Source organism: Trachypithecus francoisi, unplaced genomic scaffold (assembly GCF_009764315.1).
Source record: "Trachypithecus francoisi isolate TF-2019V2 unplaced genomic scaffold, Tfra_2.0 Lachesis_group12, whole genome shotgun sequence".
Taxonomy (NCBI): Eukaryota; Metazoa; Chordata; class Mammalia; order Primates; family Cercopithecidae; genus Trachypithecus; species Trachypithecus francoisi.
In genome coordinates, this window is record NW_022681457.1 from 72537363 (window position 1) to 72564505 (window position 27143).

The 27143-nt window shown below is 39.4% G+C and overlaps 1 protein-coding gene across 4 annotated transcripts in view; it reads left to right on the forward strand.

The window, feature by feature from the left end:
- The window catches only part of NRDC (nardilysin convertase), a 98778-nt gene that overhangs the window by 26718 nt on the left and 44917 nt on the right, over nt 1-27143 (forward strand). For 2 of the 4 annotated variants that reach the window (XM_033226388.1, XM_033226391.1), the window contains exons 2-6: nt 17490-17778; nt 20445-20578; nt 21632-21701; nt 21858-21939; nt 23846-23999. In XM_033226388.1, the coding sequence (XP_033082279.1) occupies nt 17490-17778; nt 20445-20578; nt 21632-21701; nt 21858-21939; nt 23846-23999 (729 nt within the window). The remainder of the gene's footprint in view (nt 1-17489; nt 17779-20444; nt 20579-21631; nt 21702-21857; nt 21940-23845; nt 24000-27143) is intronic. The other 2 variants (XM_033226389.1, XM_033226392.1) reach the window with 1 other exon arrangement.

Sequence of the window (27143 nt, forward strand, 5' to 3'; positions counted from 1 at the left end):
GAGTGTAGTGGCACAATCTCGGCTCACTGCAACTTCCGCCTCCCGGGTTCTCCTGTCTCAGCCTCCCAAGTAGATGGGATTACAGGCACCTGCCACCACACTCAACTGATTTTTGTGTTTTTAGTAGAGATGGGATTTCACTATGTTGGCCAGGCTGGTCTCGAACTCCTGACCTCAGGTGATCCGCCCACCTCGGCCTCCCAAAGTGCTGGGATTACAGGTGTGAGCCACCGCACCCAGCCCCCGGCCTTGTCTTTCTTTTGGATGCTGCAGAGGCCCTCTGTAGCATCCCAAAGTTGGAGGTCAAAAAAAAAAAAAAAAGCTGGTGCAGTGGCTCACGCCTGTAATCTCAGCACTTCGCGAGGCTGAGGCAGGTGGATTACGAGGTCAGGAGTTTGAGAGCAACCTGGACAATATGGTGAAACCCTGTCTCTACTCAAAATACAAACATTAGCTGGGCATAGTGGCACACGCCTGTAGTCCAAGCTACTCAGGAGCCTGAGGCAGGAAAATTGCTTCAACCCAGGAGGTGGAGGTTGCAGTGAGCTGAGATTGCACCACTGCACTCCAGCCTGGGTGACAGAGCAAGACTCCATCTCAAAAGAAAAAAAAAAAAGGATCCAAAATAGGATTACAGGTTGCTGTGAAATAAGTCATTCATTTAGCCAAAGTGATAATAAAAAGATTTTTAAAGCAAAAACCTAGGCCGGGCGCGGTGGCTCAAGCCTGTAATCCCAGCACTTTGGGAGGCCAAGACGGGCAGATCACGAGGTCAGGAGATCGAGACCATCCTAGCTAACATGGTGAAACCCCGTCTCTACTAAAAAATACAAAAATCTAGCTGGGCGAGGTGGCGGGCGCCTGTAGTCCCAGCTACTTGGGAGGCTGAGGCAGGAGAATGGCGTAAGCCCAGGAGGCGGAGCTTGCAGTGAGCTGAGATCCAGCCACTGCACTCCAGCCTGGGTGACAGAGCCAGACTCCGTCTCAAAAAAAAAAAAAAAAAAGCAAAAACCTTTACTCTTTGATAGATAGGAGACTTAGTTTTCCAAACATTCAAAGGACCTAAGAAAGATAGCTAAGACAGAACCTCTCTTTCTCTCATCTCTCCCTTTTATTTTTTGCAGTTTACTCAAAGAGTGAGCAGAAATATTTTAGTGTCTTATTACTACTACACAAAATTTTTGCTTAAAAGAGAAAATCAAATTTTACTTTTGTATTAGTGTGCTGTTGATACTAAAGCTAATTTTATTTTTTAATCTAAAGACATTTTTACTATAAACATAATACAAATAAAAACTAAAATACTGAGAAAAGACAAAGTCATCCATTTACTGCCCTCCAATCCTACTGTAACCACGGTTAGTAATTTACTTTGTCGTCTTTTTTTTTCGTTCTTTATTTTTTTTTTTTTTGAGACAGGGCCTCACTCAGTCACTCAGGTTGGAATGCAGTGGTGCAATCATGGCTCACTGCAGCTTTGATCTCTCTGGGCTCAGGTAATCCTCCCACCTCAGCTTCCTGAGTAGCTGGGACCACAGGTGCACACCACCATGCCTGGCTAATTTTGTAGTTTTTGTAGAGATAGGGTTTCACCATGTTGCCCAGGCTAGTGTCATCGTTTTATTATATGCTTGGTGTATTCTTTGCAGCCATGGTTACGCCCATTCATATACTTTTGTATCTTACAGTTTTTATTTAATATGACATTTTCTCATGTTTTTAATAATGTTCATTACTAACTTTTTTTGTTTTTTTTTTTTGAAATGGAGTCTCACTCTGCTGCCCAGGCTGGAGTGCAGTGGCACAATCTCGGCTCACCACAGCTTCCACCTCCTGGGTTCAAGCCATTCTCCTGCCTCAGCCTCCCAAGTAACTGGGGCTGCAGGTGTGTGTCACCATGCCTGGCTAATTTTTGTATTTTTAGTAGAGACGGGATTTCTACTCTGTTGGCCAGGCTGCTCTCAAACTCCTGACCTCGTGATCCGCCTGCCTCAGCCTCCCAAAGTGCTGGGATTACAGGCGTGAGCTACCACCCCTGGCCTTTTTATTACTTATTTTTAAAAATTTAATGTCATTTAATTTTTTTCTGTAACCCAAGACAGTACTGACATTACCAATATTTGTTGAGTATATAATGTGCTATTCATATATATCTGTTTTTTGACTATTTCCTAGATCAGGGGATGGCAAACTGTGGCCCCACGTTTGTAAGTAAAGTTTTATTGGAACATAGCCATGCTCATATTGTTTACATATTGTCTGTGACTGCTTTTTTGTTACAACAGCAGTGTTGACAAGTTATGACAGAGACAGTATAGTTTGCAAAGCCTAAAATATTTACTTTCTGGCCCTTTATAGAAAAAGTTTGCTGACCCCTGCCCTGAACTTTTAAGTGGTTTATAATTTGGCCTATTAAAAGTAACATTCACTTTGGTAGGCTAAGGTGGGCAGATCACCTGAGGTTAGGAGTTTGAGACTAGCCTGGCCAACATGGCGAAACCTCGTCTCTACTAAAAATACAAAAATTAGCTGAATGTAATGGTGTACGCCCAGGAGCACTAGGTTCCAAGAGCTTCTGAATGGCTCAACAGGTGGAAGTTCTTGGAGGGTGGCCTGCACAGGAAGGGCATAGAAGCCCTGTGCCTCTTCCCCCGTACCTCACCCTGTACCCATACCTCACCCTGTGCATCTCTTTATCTGTAATATCCTTTACAATAAACCAGTAAATGTAAGTAAGTATTTCCCAAAGTTCTGTGAGCCCTCCAGCACAAACCCAAAGAGGGGGTCATGGGAACCCCACCTTGAAAGCCGATAAGTCAGAAGTTCCAGAGGTCTGGACTTGAAACTGGTATGTTTGTTTGTTGGCAGGGCAGTCTTGGGGACTGAGCCCTCATCCTGGGGGATCTGACGCTATTTCCTGGTAGTGTTGGAACTGATTTGGAGGACACCCAGTTGGTGTCCACTGAAGAATTAGCACGCATTTGGTCACAGAAGACTTCGGTTGATGACCATTGTAGTAGTATGAGAGAAAAAGAAAAACGGTTTGAGAGTTTTTCCAAAACAAACACCTAGAAATGAAATTACTGCATTAAAAGTATTCAGTTTACATTAAAAATAAAAATGGCTGTATTTCCCTACAAGAATGTGATACCATTTGAGATTCATCAGAAATGTGTGAGAATAATCTGTCCACTTATCAGCACTGGATAGCAGTTGTTTTTATTTTTTGTTTAGTTAATTTGTTGGATGAAAAATATTTCATTGATTTAAGTTGATTATCTTTGATTTCTAGTGAGATTGCGCATCATTTTATTTGACATCTTGTATTCTTGTAATGTGTGTAGTATATATTATTATTATTATTATTATTTTTGAGACAGGGTCCCCATCTGTCGCCCGTGCTGAAGTGCCATGGCGCAATCTTGGCTCACTGCAACCTCTTCCTCCCTGGCTCAAGCGATTCTCCAGCTTCAGACACCTGAGTAGCTGGGATTACAGGCTTGCGTCACCATACCCAGCTACTTTTATTTTTTGTATTTTTTGTAGAGACAGGGTTTTGCCGTGTTGGTCAGGCTGTATAGTACATAGTTTTAACTTATTTTTTTTTCTCTTAATGATTTAGAGGAACTCTTACATGTTATTAGTTTTTCCTCCGAGTATGCAGTTTGCTATTTGATTTTGTTTATGATATTGTTTTATAAAAGCTTAAAATTAGTATACAGTGAAATCTTTTCATTTTTTTTCTTTATAAGGGTCTGGATTTTTTATCTTGTTTGGTACAAATTTTCTTCACCCAAATATACCAATTTTTTTTTCTTAAATAAAAACATTCTCTCCTTTTAGCTCTGTTATAGAACTGAACTTGGGTCTGCTCGCCTGGCACAATAAGGACATAAACACACTGAGGTTTTGCAGCAGTAGAAAGAAAGGCATTTATTTTCAGGATGCTATGCAAAGAGGACCAGGTAGCTAATGCTTAAATCCTGACCTCCCTGATGATTTGCAGGTAAGGGTTTTTAAAGGCAGGGGTAAATTTCTGGATAGCAGAAGTTACAGGCAAAATCATAAACCATACATGGGGGTTACACATTGATTTTGGCCTAAAAGGGTGGGATATCTTGAAGAAGTGATATATAGCTCATAGGTATAGTAGAAGATTTTCTGATTTGCCTCCTTTAAGGAGGCAAAGCTTTGTCTAAAAATTTGAGATCAGCAGAAAAGAATGTTAGCACTGGCTTGTGGGTATAACCTTCCCCAGGCCCCTCAGAAAGAAATTTAGAACAAAGGAGAGTCAGAGTTCAGTCCCCAGTTCCTCTATATATGAGGCTGCTGTGCTGGCAGATCCTTTTGGTATGGGCCCAGGTTTCTGAAAAAGAACTGGAGACATGTTAAGATGTTTAGTTTATATAGGGAAGCAAACATTCTTGTGACTCTTAATTTCCTTGGCTATTTTTGTTGTTGTTGTTACAGATGGGGGTCTCGCTATGTTGCCCAGACTGGTCTTGAACTCCTGGCCTCAAGTGATCCTCCCACCTTGGCCTCCCAAAGAGTTGGGATTACTAGTGTCAGCCATCATGCTGGGCCAGCTTGGCTATTGTTACTATTACCTGCTTGTTTATCAAGTTGCACATTTATTTTTCAGGACTAGCTAGGTGCCTGAAGTTTCCCTTGAAATAACTCAAGATTTTCCTTTTTTCTATGCTTGGGGTCCCTGCATCATCTCAATTCCCCATCTTTTGTCACCTGTCAATCCTGTGGGGTACTGGGGTACAGACTGTTCTGCCTACTTCCTGTTGAATTGGGGCAAAGATTGGGGACTAGGATATGAGGATAGTAAGTTTCTTTTTTTTATTTTTATTTTTATTTTGAGATGATGTCTTGCTCTGTCACCCAGGCTGGAGTGCAGTAGCATGTTCTCAGCTCACTGCAACCTCCGCCTCCTGGGTTCAAGCGATTCTTCTGCTTTAGCCTTCCGAGTAACTGGGACTACAGGTGTGCACCAACACACCTGGCTGTTTTTTGTATTTTTAGTAGAGACGGAGTTTCATCATATTGGCCAGGCTGGTCTCAAACTCACGACCTTGTGATCTGCCCGGCTCGGCCTCCCAAAGTGCTGGGATTACAGGCATGAGCCACTGCCCCCCGGCTGAAGATAGTAAGTTTCTAGCACAGAATTTAAGGTATCCATGAGTCCCAGGCATGGCACCATGGTGCTGAACTGTCTTTATTTGTATTAGTCACTGCCTTATTACATTTTGACACACATTTGGTTATGATATAAAGCACAAGAAAAATTAGCAAGATTGATATGTGTAACTTCAGCAATCCAGAAAACATGAATTGTATTCCATGAGGAATCCAATAAAATAAAGAAGAAAACCAGTCCTTAGGGACCAACAGGGAGACCTGTTGTTACCAAGTGACTTGTTCTCTAATTTATCTTAGATGAGTTTCTACCTCAGCAGATTCATTTATATAAGTATAGCATGTGGTATTTACAACCATACCCCCACTCCTCCCTGCTTGGCTAAGATGTAATGTAAAGCTATCCTATTATCTTAAGATACCTGAGCCAATGAATTAATTCTTTTCTGCTTGGCAGCTATTGCTGGCTGAAGTTCCCTTAGCAAGAATTCCTAAAGTAAGGGAGAGATTTCTAATCATGTGCTCACCTCATAGGACGCCACTCCCCACCGAAGTAACAAAGTCCATCCAAAGAAATAACCCACCTCCATCTTTTTAGTACCTAGGCAAGAATAGATTTGTGGATCCCAAAGTGAATATGTAGACTTGTTTACTTTTAATGAGTTAATTTGCTTGGAGCTAAGATATGGGACTTCTGACATGTTTAGAGAGAAGGCTTCTAAGGAAGGAGTAGGGCTGTTACTCCTCAAGAGGCAAAATCAAGTAAGGCTTTTATATAGAGGCAGAGTCTCATGATTTCTGGCAAATTTGTTTGAGATAGCTTCAAGTGAAGGGACTTCCAAAATAAAGGAATTCTTTTATATAATATATATATATTTTTTGAAACAGTCTCCCTCTGTCACCCAGGCTAGAGTGCCATGTCTTGGCTCACTGCAACCTCCACCTCCTGGGTTCAAGCAATTCTCCTGCTTCAGCCTCCTGAGTAACTGAGTTTACAGGCCCACACCACCACATTTGGCTAATTTTTTTGTATTTTTAGTAGAGACGGGGCTTCACCATGTTGGTTAGGCTGGTCTCAAACTCCTGACACTGTGATCCACCCATCTCAGCCTCCCAAAGTGCTGGGATTACAGGCATGAACCAACGTGCTTGGCCAGGAATTCTTTTATGTAATATTCTGAAAGGGGCCCTCAGAATATGACAGTTGAAGGAACTTGAGTATTATTGTTCTATTAACTGGGTTGGATGACATATCTTTAGATTACCTGTCTTGTCAACGTCTGAGAAATTCTAATTATAAAATTGCCCTTTTAATTTGGGAGGATGAAAGTCCGCAAGGAAGCATAACAAAAAGGCAATGATATTTATAGTTCAGTGTGATCACCTGGAGTATTTAAGACCCCAGGGCAGCACATAGAATTTGCTAAGCCAGTAGTAGACAGAGAAAATAAGAAAAGTGGCCAGGTGCGGAGGCTCACATAAAAGACTATAAACTATGTAAAACTATAAAAAAATTATATGTAAAACTATAAAAAACTATATATGTAGTTTAAGCTATAAAACTATATATATAAAAAACTATATAAACTAGTTTTAAGGCCTCATATATATGTTATATATAATTATATATAGTTATACAGTTATATAACTTTATATACATAGTTGTATATATAGTTATATACACATACACACACAAATATGGCCTAAATATTAGTTTTAATTAGACTTTTCACTATAGAGTTCTTAAAAAAAATCCTTTCAAATCTCTTACTATCAGATTTTTAGCTGGGACAAACAGTTGATATTTCTGGCTTTTGAACTCTTTTTCAGCCCAAAGATATTCTCCCCCATGAAACTAAGAAGGCTTAGCCAGGGTTATGACTTCAACAAGGACACATGAGGTCTCGAAAGAGGTGGAAAGCAGTTTTCACAAGATTCAGAGCTGCCCCAAAGACAGCTTAAAGAAAGGAAAATTTTGTCAGCCATAAATGGAGTACAGACTATATTTCTGTTTGACCATATTCTCTAGAGCTTCAGTTTCTCAGCTGATCATCCACACACAAAACCTGTACCAAAAAACATACCAAAAAACCTGTAGGCTGCCCCCCGCACAGATGGAGGACAGGAAATCAAAAGCTGCCCATAGAAGGAAAAAGGAATGATAAATGGCAAAAGTCACACAAATATCAAACCAAAAACTGATGTGTTCCCTGGCTGGGAATTCAACCCAGGGAGCCTCAGTGCTTTACCACTGCTGTTCCTGGAGGGGATCTAAAGCAGGCAGTTTTGAGCTTGCAATGGATTTTAACCTTGTTTTAGGTGAGATATTTGTTCTTTAATTTAGTCAAGTGAATTCTCAAGGCTAGTCACGACACTATTAAGTGTCTTTTGTAAAATTTGTTTAGAAAATATATTTTTTTTGTAAAATCAATTGTTTAGAGAGATGCCCGAAATTATTTTAAAATTTATGGGTCCAGTTTAAAGATTCCCCTTTTCAGGCTTTCTTCTGAAGTCTAAAGAATATTGTGGCCGGCCGGGCGCGGTGGCTCAAGCCTGTAATCCCAGCACTTTGGGAGGCCGAGACGGGCGGATCACGAGGTCAGGAGATTGAGACCATCCTGGCTAACACGGTGAAACCCCGTCTCTACTAACAAATACAAAAAACTAGCCGGGCGAGGTGGCGGGCGCCTGTAGTCCCAGCTACTCGGAGGCTGAGGCAGGAGAATGGCATAAACCTGGGGTGGAGCTTGCAGTGAGCTGAGAACTGGCCACTGCACTCCAGCCCGGGCGACAGAGTGAGACTCCGTCTCAAAAAAAAAAAAAATATTGTGGCCAAGCACTACTGCAATAAAAAAAAAATCTTTTTTTTTTTTTTTTCCTTAGACCCTAATCTAAAAATGGCCCAATTCTGCAGAATACACCCTAATGGGCTACAAAGGAAATAGAACTTGTGTTTCTCAAATGAAGCAAAACCCTGGCCAAGGCATTAAAAGTTTGTCACAAAACCTAGGTGACAAACCTTTAATGCCTTGGCCAGCTGTTAAGTATTAAATAGATTTTCAAGCAAGCAAATCACAATCAAATTGCAAGTTTTTAAGGTTTCAGTCTTCATCTTTGGGGTGTCTCCCACCAAATGCATTCTGATGAAGTAGAGCCCAGATTTGCTGAAGCAAGGCCAGATTTCCTGCTGAAAGGAAAAATACTATGGGGCTATCACCCATGAACCCACCACTTACCAAAAGACGTCTTCTCAGGTGATTTGTTACTAATGCTGTGAAAGTAGAGCACCACAGGCCAACGGTGTCTGATTGCCCGCCAAATACACGGATCTGTCCCTGAATAAAATAATTCAGGCAGCTGCTGGATTGGGCCCAAGGGTGGCTGCGGCCAGGGGCATATGTGCTACAGATGAGGCACCCACTCCAGACTTTTGTCCCTTTTTGGTTGCCAATGTCTAGAGAACCAAACCGGAGTCAGCTCACCCAGTGCAATAAGACCGGATATCCACACTAAGATTTTGCAGTGGTAAGAAGGAAGGCATGGTGTTTATTTACAGGGTGTCAAGCAAGGAGGACCCTGTGACTAACCCTTAAATTCTGACCTCCCGGATGATTTGCAGGTAATAGTTTTGAAAGGCAGGGGTAAATTTATCAGGATAGCAGACGAGTTCAGTCCCCAGTTCCTCCTTATCTGAGGTCTGTGTGCCCGCAGATCCTTTTGCAGGTTTCTGAAAAACAACTGAAGAGACAGATGTTGAGATGTTATCTTTAGTTTCTGTAGGGAAGCAAACTTTCTCATGACTCTAACTTCCTTGGCTATTTTAAAGTTCCTGTTACTTGCTTATCAAGTTGTATGTTTACTTTCCAAGGCTAGCTAGGTGCCAGAAATTCCCCTTGAAAGAACTCAAGATTTTCTTTTATTTCTATGCTTAGGGGCCCACAGGCCCTTAAGAGGTGTCCCTGTTCTGTTTCAGCTCTAAGTAATCTGAAATTTATAAGTGTTGAAGGTAAGGTAGACATGGCTATTTTTTCCTCACTAAATGAATAGCCTATTGTTTCAGCATCATTTGTTGAGTTGTGGTAGTAAATGGCATTGTAACAGTATTATATACAGTATTATATACACCGCTCTGTGTTTAGAACCTGTTCTCTTTCATTGATCTGTTGGTGTACCTGTTAGTAGCTCAGCTTCATTTCAGTCACCTTAAAAGTCTGTATTTTTATTTATTAAGTTTTTTTTTTGTTTGTTTTTTGAGATAGAGTCTTGCTCTGTTGCCCAGGCTGGAGTGCAGTAGTGTAATCTTGGCTCACTGAAACCTCTGCTTCCTGGGTTCAAGTGATTCTTGTGCCTCAGCCTCCAGAGTAGTTGGGATTACAGGCATGCACGACAACGCCTGGCTAATTTTTGTATTTTTAGTAGAGACAGGGTTTTGCCATGTTGGGCAGGCTGATCATGAACTCCTGGGCTCGAGCGATATGCCTGTCTCAGCCTCCCAAAGTGCTGGGATTACAGGTGTGGGCCACTACGCTCAGCCTAAAGTCTGTATTTTTATACCTGGTAAGGCAGTTCCTTCCCCTTGTTCTTCGTTTTCTTTCTTTCTTTCTTTTTTGAGATGGAGTCTCACTTTGTTGCCCAAGCTAGAGTACAGTGATGCGATCTCGGCTCATTGCAAGCTCTGCCTTCCAGGTTCACGCCATTCTTCTGCCGGAGCCTCCTGCGTAGCTGGGACTACAGGCGCCCGCCACCATGCCTGGCTAATTTTTTGTAATTTTAGTAGAGACGGGGTTTCCCCGTGTTAGCCAGGATGGTCTCGATCTCCTGAGCTCGTGATCCGCCCGCCTCGGCCTCCCAAAGTGCTGGGATTACAGGCGTGAGCCACCGCGCCCGACCATCCTTTTCAAAATGTTCTTGACATTTTTGTGGGTTTTGGTCCACATGAATTTTAGAATCAGTATGTCAAGTTCCACAATAAATCTTGTTGGGTTTTATTTATTTATTTATTTTTAGACGGAGTCTCGCTGGGTTGCCCAGGCTGGAGTGCAATGGCGTTATCTGGACTCACTGCAAGCTCCGCCTCCCAGGTTCACGCCATTCTTCTGCCTCAGCCTTCCATGTTGCTGGCACTATAGGCGCCCACCACCACGCCTGGCTATTTTTTTATTTTTTTATTTTTAGTAGAGACAGGGTTTCACTGTGTTAGCCAGGATGGTCTGGATCTCCTGACCTCGTGATCCGCCCGTCTTGGCCTCCCAAAGTGCTGGGATTACAGGCGTGAGCCACCGCGTCCTGCCTTTGTTGGGGTTTTTTTTATGGGAATTGCCTTGAATTTATAGATTAACTTGGAGGAAGAATTGGTATCTTTATAACATTGGATATTGCCACCCAGTAATATAGTATGACTGTTTAGTGAGGTCTTTTATTTCACCTGTAAAGTTTTCTAGTTTTCTTAATGTTGGCTGTGTTTAGTGGTATTGAAAAGAATGTGTTCTAGTGTCGTGCTACTTAGGGACTGACTAGTCCCTGCTAAGCCACGATAAGGTTGGGCAAATAACAGACCTTTTCTTGTGCTTCAGTTTCCTTATCCATAAAATGGGAGTAACAACTCATTAGGATTATTGTGAAGATTAACTGGGTTAAGACATTTAAGTTAATACATTTAAAATGTGAGCTATTGTTACTAGGTATATTTATGCATTTTATAGTTTATATTGCTTTGGCCAAAGGAATTTTAAAAAAATCTTACTTACCTTTGATGTATAGGAAAGCTACTGATTTTTGTTTATAGTTCTTTGATTTTGGCTACTTTGCTGAACTCTGTTTAGTAGTAATAGTTTTTAGGTTTTGTTTTTGGTAATTCTCTTGCTTGTTCTAGGTAATAATATGTTTTGTAATGATTTGTTTTAGCTTTCAATATTTGTACCTCATAATTTTTTTTATTTATGTACATTTTGCATATTTTTTCATTTATTAGGACCTCCAATACAATATTGAATAGTAGTGACGATAAAGGACATTTTGTTCATGACTGTCTTAAAATGGATTTGATGTTGATTTATAGAAGTGATCCTCCATAAAGCTAAGGACTTTATGTGTACTTAATTTGCTAAGGAGTGAGTTTTGTATTTTTGCAAAATCATTTTTATTGTACAAATCATAAATGAATTTTTTTATTACAAAAGATTGAAAAAGTTTAAGAATTATAAAGTGTCAGCTGGGCGCGGTGGATCACTTGATGTCAGGAATTCGAGACCAGCCTGGCCAACATGGTGAAAACCCCGTCTGTATTGAAAATACAAAAATTAACCAAGTGTGGTGGTGCGTGCCTGTAGTCCCAGCTACTTGGGAGCCTCAGGCAGGAGAATCACTTTGAACCTGGGAAGTGGCGGTTGCAGTGAGCCGAGACCGCACCACTGCACTCCAGGCTGAGCGACAGAGTGAGACTTGGTCTGAAAAAAAAAAAAAAAAATTATAAAGTGTAAAAGATCTTTGTACCTCTCTTTACTTTTTCTCCTCTCCCCAGATATACATTACCATTACATTTGGTTTGCATACTTTTTGTTCTGTTGTTGTACCTTTATATGCATTTAATGTATACATGTCATACACATAGCTTTCATTTTTTTTAAACTGGGTGTTAGATTTTGTCTCATATTTTGTTTCATTAAGTAGATATTAAGTACCTACTATGTATCAGGTCCCCTCCAGGCATTAACATTCTTTTGTTTGTTCAACATCTGTTTCTTAAATGTTGGGTATATATATGCCTGGTGTTGTCCCAGGATATAGATGTGAAGGAAAGAAAAGCTGTCCTCAGAGATAACATTCTAATGTTGCAGGCAGAAAATAAAATCAAGTAATGATAAATGGTGCGAAGGAGGTTAAAGCAGGATAAAAGAATAGAAATGGGCGAAAGAGCTATTTTAGATAGTGTGGTCAGAGAAGGCATTTCTGAAAAGGGGACATTTCTTTTCTTTTCCTTCCTTCCTTCCTTCCTTCCTTCCTTCCTTCCTTCCTTCCTTCCTCCTCCCTCCCTCCCTCCCTCCCTCCCTCCCTCTCTCCCTCTCTCTCTCCCTCCCTCCCTCTCTCCCCCTCTCTCTCTCTCTCTCTCTCTCTCTCTCTCTCTCTTTCTTTCTTTCTTTTTTTTTTTTGAGACAGAGTCTTGCTCTGTTGCCCAGGCTGGAGTGCAGTGGTGCAATCCTGGCTCACTGCAACCTCAGCCTCCCAGGTTCAAGTGATTCTCCCACCTCAGCCTCCTGAGTAGCTGGGACTGCAGGCTCCCACCACCACACCAGGCTAATATTTGTATTCTTAGTAGAGTCGGGGTTTCACCATTGTTGGCCAGGCTGGTCTTGAACTCCTGACCTCAAGTGATCTGCCCACCTCGGTCTTCCAAAGTGCCGGGATTACAAGTGTGAGCCACTGCGCCCGGGTCAAAAGGGGACATTTCATGAAAGACTTGAAAGAGGTAGAGCAGTCGGGCAAATACTTTATCTGGGTCAAGAGCCCCTAAGACCAAAAGAACAGCAAGCACAAAGGCTTTGGACTGAGAGTCTGTTGGCAGTGTTTAGGAAACAACAATAAAGTCATTTGATCAGAGCAAACAGAATGAAAGAAGAGTAGTGAGAAAGAAGGTTGGAGAGGTAAAGGGGAACGAGATTATATTGAGCATTGTATAGGCCATGGTAAGGATTTTGGATTTTCAGTATGATGGGAAGCCAATGATGAATTTTGAAAAGGGAAATAGCCTTGTATTAGTTTGCTAAGGCTGCCATAACAAAATATCAAAGAAAGAGTAGCTTAAATAACAGCTATGGGGTCTAGAAGTTCAAGATTAAGCTGTCAGCCTATTTGGTTCCTTCCTTCCTTCCTTCCTTCCTTCCTTCCTCCTTCCTTCCTTCCGTCCTTTTTTTTTTGAGATGGAGTCTTGCTCTGTCGCCCAGGCTGGAGTGCAGTGGCACAATCTCGGCTCACTGCAGCCTTCGCCTCCTGGGTTCAAGCGATTCTCCTGCCTCACCCTCCCTAGTAGCTGAGATTACAGGCACGTGCCACCATACCCGGCTAATTTTTTGGTATTTTTAGTAGAGATGGGATTTCACCATGTTGGCCAGGATGATCTTGATCTCCTGACCTCATGATCTGTCCTCTTCGGCCCTATTTGATTTCTTCCGAGGCCTTTCTGGCTTGTGGTTGGCATTCTCCTTGGTATCTCCTCACATGGTCTTTTCTCTGTGTGCACACGTATCTGTTGTACCATTGTGTTTCCAAATTTCTTCATTTTTTTAAGGGTACCATTCAGATTGGATTTGGACCTCCTCTAGAGGCCAGATGTTTAACTTAATTACCTCTTTAAAGGCTCTGTCTCTAAATACAATCACACCCTGAGGTATTAGGGTTTAGGGATTCAACATAGGAATTTTGGGGGAACACATTTCAGCCCATACATAGCAGGGCTCATTTGCTTTACTTAGCCTGCTGAGAATTGACTTGAGGTGTGTGGAGGGGGAGGGGGAGTAGATGGTGGTGGTGGAGGCGGGTGTAGCCAGGTTATTGAGGTGAAAATGGAAACAGAGTTAGGAGGAGATTAGACAAGATGACAACATGCACTATGGAAATAGCTGTGGAGTTGAGACGTTATCAGAATTGTGATTTATTTTGAAAGTAGAATGCATAGGATTATTTTGATAGTAGATTTTTAGATTTTTTTCTGTTCTTTTTATTTATGAAAAATTTAAGCTGGAAAAAAATGGACTTTACAAAGACCAAGTAAAGTTCCCCTTCCCTGGCTTTTTTTTCCCCCCAACCTGAGTTGATATCTGATATAGATATTGGGACTACCTCAAATTCTATCTCTTTATGATTCTGTGTCTCTGAGATTCATCTTAGAATTTATTTCTGGACAGATTGTTCATATTCTTGGAAAACAGCTCTTGGATTTTAACTTGTCCTGCGCTTGGGTTGTGTAAGGGAGGAAAATAATTTTTTTTCAACCCTCGTAAGTTATTATTTGGAATGGCCCTCTCTAACAAAAGATTAGCAAAAGAAAAACAAATATAAGTTTGTTAACATACATAATTCATAAATATATGGGAGATACTCAGAGAATGAGTTGGCTTTTAATTCTAGCTTATATAGTATCTTCAACAAAGAACTGTAAATGTTTAGAAAAGTGTCAAGACAACGAAAAAGGACTTTGAGTCTGTAGGGGCAGCAACTTGTAGAAAGGCAAATAATGGCAGGCAAAGCATAATGAGTAAACTTGTTAATGTGGATTCGTTTGGTGTCGTATCCAGACCAATACAGATGTAAAGTTGTATTTGGTGGTTAACTTGTGTTCTTCCACGGTAGAAAGGGGATGGGTTTTTTGTTTTTTGTTTTTAACCTTTCTTGTCTTTGGAGTAAATTTATGTCCTGCTTTTAGGCAAGTGGAGGGCAGAGAGCTTTCCCGCATCTGCTTTTTAATTGCCTTCAGTTCAACAATCCTTATGCCAAGGAGGCGTATTTTGAGGTGGCATATTGCTGTCTCCTACAGTTGACTGTTTGGCACAGAAGTACATGGCCTGACTAGCCAAGTTATTATAGAATGAAGGCCTTTACAGCTTCTTTGGAAGTGGTGAATGACAAATCCAAAACTACTCAAATTAAGAACTAGGATCTACTTCTGGTGGTCTCGAACATTTTAATCCCTCTGTATCCTTACATGTTGCCCTGCCCTCCCACCCCAACAAGTATTTTGCTTTTTTTTTTTTTTTGAAACAGGTTTTTGCTTTGTTGCCCAGGCTGGAGTGCAGTGGCATGAACTTGGCTCACTGCAACTTCCACCTCCGGGGCTCAAGCCATCCTCCCATCTCAGCTCTGGAGTAGCTGGAACCATAGATGCACCATGCCTAGCTAATTTTTGTATTTTTTGTAGAGATGGGGTTTTGCCATGTTGCCCAGGCTGATTTTGAACTCCCAGACTCCAGCAATCTGCCTGCCTTGGCTACCCAAAGTGCGGGGATTACAGGCGCAAGCCACTGTGCCCCGCCCTGTTTTGCATTTTGTGTTTCTCATTCCTTTGCTTTAAAAAAGTTTTATCACACATATATATATGTATACCTAAATAATACACCGTTTACTTTCGCTTGTTTTTTGGCATTAGATCAACGGTACTCATGTAGTATTTTTTCGTGAGTTGCTTTTTTCACTCATGTTTTTAAGATTAACCACTGTTGTAGTTTGTTGCTGAATTCTGTATTTCCCTGTGTTACAATATTCTACTGTGAAGAAAATTTTTCTTATATGAATATACCACAGTTTTTTTATTCTGCTGTCAGTAGACTTGGATTGCTTCCGGTTTAAATAATTGAGCTTATTGCCTTGAGGCTCTCTTTGTTCTTATTTATTGATCTGAAGCTTAGACTTTTTCTAGGGTTTCCTGGGAAGAACCAGTATCTAAATACATGTTTATAGGTCTGTGGTTTTCTCTGCTGTTTTCTCCATTAATCTGATCAAATTTACACGTCTTCTAATGATTTCTAAAAATTTGCGATCTGCTAACAGTGTCCTTTCCTGTTTTCTGTCTGTCATGATTTTATTCTCACAAACCAAAAAAAAAAAAATAAAATAACTTTTTTTCTATCACTTAAATGTGATTATTTATTATTTATTTATTTATTTATTATTTTTTGAGACAGGGTCTCATTTTTCACCCAGACTGGAGTGAAGTGGCCCGATCTGGGCTCACTGCAGCCTGGACCTCCTGGGCTCAAGTCATCCTCCTACCTCAGCCTCCTAAGTAGATGGGACTACAGGTGCATGCCACCATGCCTGGTTAATTGTTTTGTATTTTTTGTAGAAACGAGGTTTTGTTACATTGCCTGCTGGTCTTGAACTCCTGAGCTCTAAATGTGATTATTTTATATGGAAAGTAGATAAATCCCAGTGTTCAATTTTCCATCTTAGGCCAAAGGTTCTCTTCCTTGTCTTTCTTTGCATGTTATTCTTAGTTTTTGCTTGACTTTTTATCTTCAAGGATTTACTTAAGTGTACCTTGTCTTAGACGCCTTCCCTGACTGCTTCTTTCTTTCTTACATTCTGTATTTGTCTCTGTCATTCTGTATTGTACTGGATCATCTCATTATTAGACAGTCAATGCCTGATAGTGAGGAATTTTGTTTTTACCCTTTTTATCCTTAACGCAGCATGGTATCTGATATGTAAAAGGTGTTAAATAAATGCTTATTGAGTAAATACATGAAAAAATTAGTATAAATGGGGCTGGATGCGGTGGCTCATGCCTGTAGTCCTAGCACTTTGCAGGGCTGAGGTGGGTGGATTGCTTGAGCCCAGGAGTTCAAGACCAGCTTCGGTAATATGGCAAAACACTGTCTAAAAAAATACAAAAATTAGCCAGGTATGGTGGCCTGTGCCTATGATCCCAGCTACTCTGGAGACTGAGGTGGGAGGATTGCCTGAGCCCAGGTGGTCGAGGCTGCAGTGAGCTGAGATCATGCCACTGCACTCTAGCCTACACAACAGAGTGAGACCTTGTCTTAAAAAAAAAAAAAAAAAAGGGCGGGGGGGAAGATGGGAGTGGTCTGTAATAGATACCTAGTCATCAAACTGGGCACAATAGTTTTGCAGATAAGAATTGGGAGCTTGATATGGTGGCACATGCCTGTAATCCCAGCCACTCAGGAGGCTGAGGTGAATTGCTTGAGCTCAAGAGTTTAAGATCAGCCTGGGCAGTAAAGCAAACTGTCTCAAAAAGAAGCAGAATAATCTTCCTGCGGGGCTACCAGTCTGTGGGGGATTTCGTTTTCATAGAGATGTAACCGCTTTTTAATTCATAAAGGCAGCTTTGGAGACTGATATACCAAATATTTTATAGAAAAGAAAATCAACAGTTTAATTTTGTGTGATTTTGCTTTAATATTAAGCTGACATGACTGCTCTGTATATTGAGGGATACATTTATCTTAGGCTAAGCCTTCTGATATGATAGAATGTTTAAATACTTACAAAATGAGAAATAAGGGAGGCCGAGTGGTGAGTTGTATATCTTTAACTACTAAAATGTGTTTTTTGAATAGGTATATTTATGTAGTTCAAAATTTAAAAATACAAACAGCATATATTATGAAGTGTTCTTACCTTCATTTCCCTCCAGTTCAAAAACGGATTAGCTTTTGGGGTTCCCTCTCCAGAGCAACCAATTTTATTAGTTTACAAATAGTGTTAGTTCTGTGTGTGTGTGTGTGTGTACTTGGATTTTTTTAAAATTCTGCTAAGCTGATTACTTGTATTGGCGTAAAGAACAGCTGAATCAAAATATGTGTGTGTGTGTGTGTGTTTTTTTTCCCCAGATACATCAAATTACAGAATGGCTTGCAGGCACTTTTGATTTCAGACCTAAGTAATATGGAAGGTAAAACAGGAAATACAACAGATGATGAAGAAGAAGAGGAGGTGGAGGAAGAAGATGAAGATGATGACGAAGATTCTGGAGCTGAAATAGAAGATGATGATGAAGAGGGTTTTGATGATGAAGATGAGTTTGATGATGAACATGATGATGATCTTGATACTGAAGATAATGAATTGGAAGAATTAGAAGAGAGGGCAGAAGCTAGAAAAAAAACTACTGAAAAACAGGTGCGAGTCATGTCTGTTTTCTTCTCATTTGGGAATTCTTTGGGATAACTTCTAAACTCAAGCTTTATTTCTTAAGGGCAAAAAGGAAGTATATACTTATCTTTTGGTCTTCAGTAAAGGTCTATTCTGTATCAGGATTACATTTTGAAAACATTTTGCTCCAATTATAAAAGTAATAAATGCTCATTATATAAACTAATGGAATATAAAGAAAACAAAAATATAAAAATCACCCATAGCTGTATCTCTCAGAGGTAAGCAACACTCAGAGGTATTTGAATTTATGTGTATTTGTATACATTATATGTTTTAAAAACAAATACTGGTAGATGAGGAGCTGTAGAATTCCTAGCCTGGATTAGAGAAATAAGAGTATGTTATCCTTGGTGAGACCGGAAAAAGAAGAAGAAAAGAATGGGGCTAGTGTGAAATCTTTACATGGGCCTAGGGCTCTAAGAGTTATTGTGTGGGTAGTTTCTATATAGATAATTGAGTTTGGTTTAGCTCTTTATATGGGAAAGCAAAGGTCTGGACAAATAAGTACTTTGGAAGAGTTGAAATAGAAACTGGGCAGTTAAGCTTATTTAATATGTAACAACAATCAGTGGATAGATAAATAGGGCTTGATAGGGAGAATTTCTTAATATCTTTTGAAGAATACCTCCATTTTCATAGTAGGGAGTACCCAGAGGATAATTTTTGGAGCCATTACAGTGGAATTGACCAGCAAAAGTTGATTAAAGCTAGTTTCTTGAATGTTGATAATATATTCAACATGGTACAGTCTGCATACAAAAAGGCCGAGATGGGCAGATCACTTGAGTCCAGGAGTTCTGAGACTAGGCTAGGTAATGTGGTGAAACACTGTCTCTCTAAAACATTAAAAAAAAAAATTAGTTGGATGTGGCGTCGCATACCTGTGGTCCTAGCTACTTGAGAGGCTGAAGACGGGAGGATCACCTGAGCCCAGGGAGGCTGAGGTTGCAGTGAGCCTTGATTATACCACTGCACTCCACCCTGGCTGATAGAGTGAGACTTTGTTTCAAAAAAAGTCTCAAAAAAAAAAAAAGAAAAAGAAGAAAAGTGGTCATCCTTAAAGATGGGAAGAGTTGAGGTATAAGTAGTAGATATGATTTAATAGTCATTCATCTTGGAAAAAATTATATTTTTTAAAAGGGAGTTGTACCAGTTTTTTATTAAGTTGTTGGATTGAGTCATATTTTTAAGAAGCTTTTTGCTGTTTACTACTCAGATTATTAGTGATCCTGTTTTTGGGTAACATGATAGACCAAGTATTAAATAGTTTTAACTTGGAAAACTGTAGAGATGAACACCAAAACACTGGGGGGGAAAAGGTATCTATATCTGTCACTTGATAGTCTGTATGCTAAGGTCTCTATGAACAGATTGGAAATTAATAGATTCACTTTTAACTTAAAATAGATCTCATAATTCCAAATAGAGCATTAATAGAAAGGAAGAAATTATAAAAGTCACAAAGTGAAAAGAACACTGACAGTCAGGAAACCTGGGTTCTAATTCTGGTTCTGTTCCTGTCTTTCTGCATGATTTTAGGTGTTTTCATTTTCTTTTTTTTCTTCTCAGTTTTAAAACAAGAATATAAAATTCTGAGGCCCATTTTAGCTCTAAGCCTGACCATAAACAAGAATATAAAATTCTGAGGCCCATTTTAGCTCTAAGCTTGACCATGTTATAACTTCTTAACTGAATCCTTCTTATCTATATATTTTTTTCTGTATCTTTCCATCTATCTATAAGTAGCTTTTCCCATGATCCAACTTCTTTATATTTCCTGTTAACTGACAAAGCATTTTACAACAAGTAAAAATTGTTTTGACAGGCATTTTAAATGTCAAGACATTATAGCATACTTTATTTATACAGCAATTGTGAACACCTCTGACAAATGAACATGTGTGTTCAGCCTTTTTGGTACCCCTTTTTGTTTTGCCTAAGTAGATCAAATTCTAAGTTGATCTTTTCGAGCAGCAGGGTCGGTGTCTAGTGATCATTTTTAAAATGGCTTAGGTGCTACCTTTCTTTTCTGAGAACTCAGTGTGATATAATCCTTATAAGATACTGACCGCTAATTTTACGGATTATCCTACTGGGACAGTGGAACCTAAGTAGTTTGAAGACGAGATCGAATTGTTTTGATTCAGAAGCAGTGGGTTCACTAGTGAAAGGAAACATCCCATGATCGTAAGTGGTAAATGTTTATATTTGTTGAATAACTTTCTGAAAAAAGGAAATAAAGTAGATTAGCCTTGGTAAGAGGTGGCTTAAGAGTGGTTTTATAATCTAATTTTTATTTGAAAAATTTGTGAACCTTGTTTAAGGTAAATATGAGAATTAATAAAGGAAGTGAGAAGAAAAATATTTGATCATTTTTTGGATAACATTTACCTAATTAAGAAGTTAACTACTTTTCTGAGGCATCTTTTTTATCCCTCTCCATTTTCCTCCTTCCAAAAGAAGTTGTTCTTGATTTTAAAAGTTTGATTAATTAAAAAGATTGAAATTTAAATATAATATACGTTGAATTAAGATTTGTTCAGGGCTTTCTTAATTCAGTTCTCAAGTATGAATTTCTCAGGTATGAATTTTTTAGGTAGAAAATTCTCAAGTATGAATTTCTTTTCTAGCAATCGCAGAGCCTGTTTTTGCTGTGGTCAAAGCTGACTGATAGACTGTGGTTTAAGTCAACTTATTCAAAAATGTCTTCAACCCTGCTGGTCAAGACAAGAAATCTTTATGGGGTAGTTGGAGCTGAAAGCAGGTTAGGCACCTATTAAAACATCACAGAACAGGTTAGATTGTGGTTTGGAGAACTGGATATTCCCCAATGTTTTAACTGAGTTTATGTGCCTAAGTCTTCAAAATGGGGTTTATAGTATCAAGTGAGGCTGTTTGGTTCTTCTGAAAACACACTTTCATTTTCTGAAACATGGCTAGACTTTATGCCAGGTACATGCTATTTTTGAAAAGCTCTTTTTTTAAGAGGGTAACTTTATCAAAACAATCTGTTTTACCAAATATGTTAGCCCTGTAAAATTGACGTTTTCAAAGTTTGAAGAAAACAAATTTGGGAAAGTTAATAATTCACCTTTCTGTCTTCAAGGATTCAAATTGACTGTTTTTTTCTCCTTTTTTTTTGGCTTTTAACTTACTGTAATTATGCCCCAATAGTTTGGGTGTAGTGGCTCATGCCTCTAATCCCAGCACTTTGAGGGGCTGGGGTGGGAGGGTTGAGTCCAGGAGTTTGAGACCAGCCTGGGCCTCGTAGCAATACCCTGTCTTAATAAACAAAACAAAACAAACAAACAAAAACAATAATTTTAAGTGCAATTTGGTGTACCTCTTGGCCATCAATTTTGTTAAAAACTCTGATTTTCCCAAAGTATTGGGAGAATATATACTGATAAGTAATGTATGCTATATATCTTCAATTAGAAGTGAAGAACTAAAAAGCCTTTTTAACATTTAGTTATATTTTTTAATAGCTACCGATTTTACCTTTTTTATCACTTACTATTTTTGTTAGATGTTTTCCTAAAATGTTATCTTATTCTATCTTAACAAAATTTTCTGAGTTACATGTTGAGAGGTTTCACATCTAGTAACTGAGTCACTCAACACAAAAGCTTTTAATTGCTTAGAGACCTTCAGAGATATCTACCTAGATATGTTATTTCTGCAGATTTCCAAAATCTAATAATTCAGGGAAAAAACTTGGTTCAGAATTCTGAAATGCTGACGTGAAGTGGTATTTGGGTGGGCTGTCCAGTCCCTCTTCCCTTTTTTTCTGTCTGTTTCTGCTTTTTTCCCTTAGGTCTGCACCTGTTCAGCATTTGGCAGGATGGCAAGCGGAGGAGCAGCAGGGTGAAACTGACACAGTTCTGGTGAGTTTCACTTTGCTGCTCCTCCTGATTCTCAGGGAAAGAATTTTGTTACTCCTATTGGAAAGCATCCATCTCCAAATGAATCCTTAAGATAAGATGCGAATATTATTCCTTTAGGGTTGACTCAACTATTTGTATGTGTTCTAATTACTCCAGTCTGCAGCGGCTCTTTGTGTTGGAGTTGGGAGTTTTGCTGATCCAGATGACCTGCCGGGGCTGGCACACTTTTTGGAGCACAGTAAGAATTTGTAAAATATCATTCCCTAGTGTGTGGTTTTTTTTCCACCTCTGAACTTATATGAATTGATATCAGAGATTCGTAATTGATTTGGCAGAAGTAGGATATATTTAGCAAGAGAAAAGGCTAAGAAAAAATCCTTGATTTATGAATATCATGGGGAAAACTTAATCTGAGTGTACTTATATTGAAAATTAGAATAAAACCACATAGAAAACTTTTAAACTGTAGAGGTCACTATTGTTGAGCTGTGTTAAGGCCAACAGATCAGGAGATGATTGCCATTTTCTAGGAAATGGCCAGTCCTGGGGAGGGCAGTCCCTTCCAGGGTTAGCAAGGCCCCCAGCCAAAGCATCAGAACTACGGGAATTCCCTGGGTGAGGTGGCTCACACCTGTAATCCCAGCACTTTGGGAGGCTGAGGTGGGTGGATCACTTGAAGTCAGGAGTTCGAGACCAGCCTGGCCAACATGGTGAAACCCCGTCTCTACTAAAAATACAAAAATTAGTCGGGCGTGGTGCCATGCGCCTGTAATCCCAGCTACTCGGGAGTCTGAGGCAAGAGAATTGCTTAAACCTGGGAGATGGAGGTTGCAGTGAGCTGAGGTTGTGCCATTGTACTCCAACTTGGGTGATAGAGCGAGACTCCGTCTCAATAAAAAAAAAAAACAAAACAAAACTAGAAATTCAAAAGGCATGATTAATATAAAAACAAAACAATAGAAACTTTTCATTTAATTTGGAATGTGCCTAAATAAAACCTATGTGGGGCCAGGCATGGTGGCTCACTCCTGTAATCCCAGCACTTTGGGAAGCCAAGGCAGGTGGATCACCTGAGGTCAGGAGTTTGAGACCAACCTGGCCAACATGGTGAAACCCCATCTCTACAAAAACGCAAAAGTTAGCTGGGCATGATGGCGCACACCTATAATTCCAGCCACTCTGGAGGCTGAGGCAGGAGAATCACTTGAACCCAAGAGGCGGAGGTTGTAGTGAGCCGAGATCGCGCCATTGCACTCCAGCCTGGGTGACGGAGTGAGACTCCAGCTCAAAAACAAACAAAAAAGCCCTATGTGGATGTTATATAGTTACAAATATTTATTTAAAGTTACTCATTTTTTAATGGTCTGGTTTTCTAAAGTATTTGAGAGTATACTTCTTTGTGAATTTTTATAGTAGCAATTAATCTGCATATGTTTGTGCTTAAATTTTAATCTCCTTAAATTTAATTAAACAGATTAAGTTGTAAAAGCAGTAGCTGTTAATCTGCATACATGTTTGTGGATTTGTTTGAATTTTAATCTAATTAATAAAAGATGCATTTAACCTATTTAGATTTAAATCTCTTTTAGATCTCTTTATAAATTTTATGTTTGTCTTATATTTCTTTAAAGATGAAATATTTGTTTTTTTAGTATAAAAGTAACACGAGCATTATAGAAAGTTACAAAAACAAATGTAATTAAGAAAGTATTATTTAGTATCGGGTGTAGTGGCTCACACCTGTAATCCCAGCACTTTGGGAGGCCAAGGTGGGCGGGTCACTTGAGGTCAGGAGTTGGAGACCAGCCTGGCCAACCTGGTGAAACCCCATGTCTACTAAAAATACAAAAATTAGCCGGGCATGGTGGCACATGCCTGTAATCCCAGCTACTTGGGAGGCTGAGGCACAAGAATCACTTGAACCCAGGAGGCAGAGGTTGCAGTGAGCCAAGATTTCATCACTGTGCTCCATCCTGGGCAACAGAGTGGGACTCTGTCTCAAAGAAAAAAAAAAAATTCAGACATAACCATTTGATGTGTTGATCTATTTTCTTTCAGTTTTCTTTGCATATAAGAAAGTTCATACATGATAAAAATATTGTCTATATCTTTGTGTTGTGTGACTTTGTGTTCTTTCCATTTAGTGGTATTCATGGGTAGTTTGAAATATCCAGATGAGAATGGGTTTGATGCCTTCCTGAAGAAGCACGGGGGTAGTGATAATGCCTCAACTGATTGTGAACGCACAGTCTTTCAGTTTGATGTCCAGAGGAAGTACTTCAAGGAAGCCCTTGACAGGTAACTAACTCTAAATATATTTTAATTTTAATGATCTAATGACACTTTGCAAATGTAAATAGAGTATTCTTGTACTGTAGAATTGTCACAATACTTTACTTGGACCAGGCCTGGTGACTCATGCCTGTAACTCAGGTACTTTGGGAGGCTGAGGTAGAAGGATCGCTTAAAGCCAGGAGTTTGAGACCAGCCTGGGCAAAATAGTGAGAACTTGTCTTTACAAAAATAAGTAAAAAAGAATTAACCAAGCATGATGATGAGTGCCTGTAGTCCTTGCTACTCAGGAGGCTGAGGTGGAAGGATTGCTTGGGTCCAGGAATTCAAGGCTATAGTGAGCTACATTCACACCACTGCACTCCAGTCTGGGTGACAAAGCTTTATTTGGAGAAAAAAGCTGTTAAACTATTAAATACACTTTGACTCTTGTTCTATTATACATAGTCTTTGTATTAAAGATTAAAATAAAACTCAACACCTTTTGGGTTTTGTTAATTTTATGAATAATGTATTCTCTATTGACTCATTATTATATATATATATATTATATATATATATATATATATATATATATATATTTAAGAGATATGGTCTTGCTGTGCTGCCTAGGCTGGAGTGCAATGGTACGACTGACCATCAATTGCATGAATGCATGGCTCAGTGCAACCTCAGTCTCCTGGGCTGAATGTGCCACCACCCCCAGTTAATTTTCAAATTTTTTGTAGAATTGGGGGTCTCACTGTATTGCCCAGGCTGGTTTCAAACTCCTGGCCTCAAGTAATCCTCCTGCCTCAGCCTCTCAAAGTGCTGGGATTACAGGTGTGAGCCACTTTGCCCAGCCATTTAAAAAACAGAATTTAGTAGAAAATATGGAGAAACAGAGAAGCAAAAAAAGGATAAGATTGCCTCTAATTTTACAATCTAGAGATAACCACCATTGATGTCTTGGTATAGACCCATCTATATTTTTTAACATATACTGATCATATTGTTCATACCCTTTTATAATTAATTTTTTTGTTTGTTTGTTTGTTTGTTTTTGAGACGGAGTCTTGCTCTGTCACCAAGCATGAGTGCAGTGGCGCGATCTTGGCTCACTGAAACCTACGCCTCCCAGGTTCAAGCAATTCTCTTGCCTCAGCCTCCCGAGTAGTTGGGACTACAGGCATGCACCACCACGCCCAGCTAATTTTTATATTTTTAGTAGAGAAGGGGTTTCACCGTGTTGGCCAGGATGGTCTAGATCTCTTGACCTCGTGATCCGCCCAACTTGGCCTCCCAAAGTGCTGGGATTACAGGCGTGAGCCACCATGCCCGGCCTATAATTAATTTTAAACAAGATATATCATTTTAACTTATATAATTTATAAAACATTATTTTTAGTGATTATATGTTATTTACATTGTACAGAAGTACCATAAGGTGTTTAACCAGTTACATGTGATTGGACAGTTGAATTGTTTCCAGTTTTCTAATACTGTAATGGTGTGATGACTATCCTGATCTCTGTGAATATCCTTAATTATTTCTATTAAGTTCTAAGAAGTGAAATTGCTGAATATATTTGCAAATATATTTTTAAGACTTGTTTCTTTTCTTTAAGCTTTCGAAATTCATTGCAAAATTGTTTTCTAGAAAGTTTGTCAGTATAATAGTAGAAGTTTGAGATTATATGGTTGCAAACCAAAGTCTACACTGGAAAAAAGTAGAAAAGTAGAAACAAATTATACCTAATTCTAGATATATGCAAGATTGAAATGTTAAAAAAAAAAAAAGAAATAAACTTCGCATCTGTCTAGTATAATGTAAGTTCCTTCAGAGTAGGAATTTTTGTCTATTTTTTGTTGATACATCTGCAAATCAAGAATTTGGTAGATACTCAGATTTGTTAAATGAATTAATGCAGTTCCTTTATAGCAAAAATTACCATAAAATCATACGATAAATGACCAAAAAAAATTTTTAAAACATGGCAGAGATCTAATATTTAAAAAAAAATTAGCCTGGTGCGGTGGCTCACACCTGTAATCCCAGCACTTTTGGGGGCCGAGGCGAGGGCATAACTTGAGGTCAGGAGTTCGAGACCAGCCTGGCCAACATGGTGAAACCCTGTCTCTACTAAAAATACAAAAATTAGCTGGGCTTGGTCGCATGTGCATGTAATCCCAGCTACTTAGGAGACTGAGACAGGAGAATCGCTTGAACCCAGGAGGTGGAGGTTGCAATGAGCTGCGATCGTGCCATAACACTCCAGCCTGAGTGACAGAGTGGGACTCTGCTCAATAACAAAATAAAAAAGGTAAAAAGAAAGTATCTCTTTTCTTAAGAGATTAATTTGATCTGGAAAAATCTTTTGGACATATTTCTGTAAATTGGAAGCATATGCCACTATTTTTTTTTTTTTTTTTTTGGAAGACAGAGTCTCACTCCGTTGCCCAGACTAGAGTGCAGTGGTGTGATCTTGGCTGACTGCAACCTGATGCCTATAGTTCAGCACTTTGGGAGGCCAAGGTGTGCGGATCACTTGAGCCCAGGAATTCGAGACCAGCCTGGCTAACATGGTGAAACCCCATCTCTACTAAAAATACAAAAATTAGCTGGGTGTGGTGGCGCAGGTGTGTAATCCCAGCTGCTTGGGAGGCTGAGGCACGAGAATTGCTTGAACCTGGGAGACAGAGGTTGCAGTGAGCTGAGATCGCACCACTGTACTCCAGCCTGGGTGATGGAACAAGACCCTGTCTCAAAAAAAAAAAAAAAAAAAAGAAAGATAAATTAGTGAAGGCAATGCAAATGGTGCCTGAGATGATCTTTCCTATAAATTTAGACAGGATCAGCAATACCTTCAGAGGAGACTTTAACTATATAACTCTGAAGAAAACTGCATCTTTGCTCTTGTTACAGAGTTTTCAGCTCTTAAATTTTACAAAATCCAAACAGGTCTTTGTATGTGTGAAGAAATCTTAAGCAGAAGACAAGCTGAATTTTTACAACTTTATATTTAGCTATGTCCATATATAAAGAAGGAAAAATAACTGATTTTATTGGAAAAAAGGATAGGCAAATAGTATGTATGATATGAATATATTCTGGCCATCTCAGAGATTATGAAATTTGATATAAAATGTAATTAAGAAGTTTATTTTGTT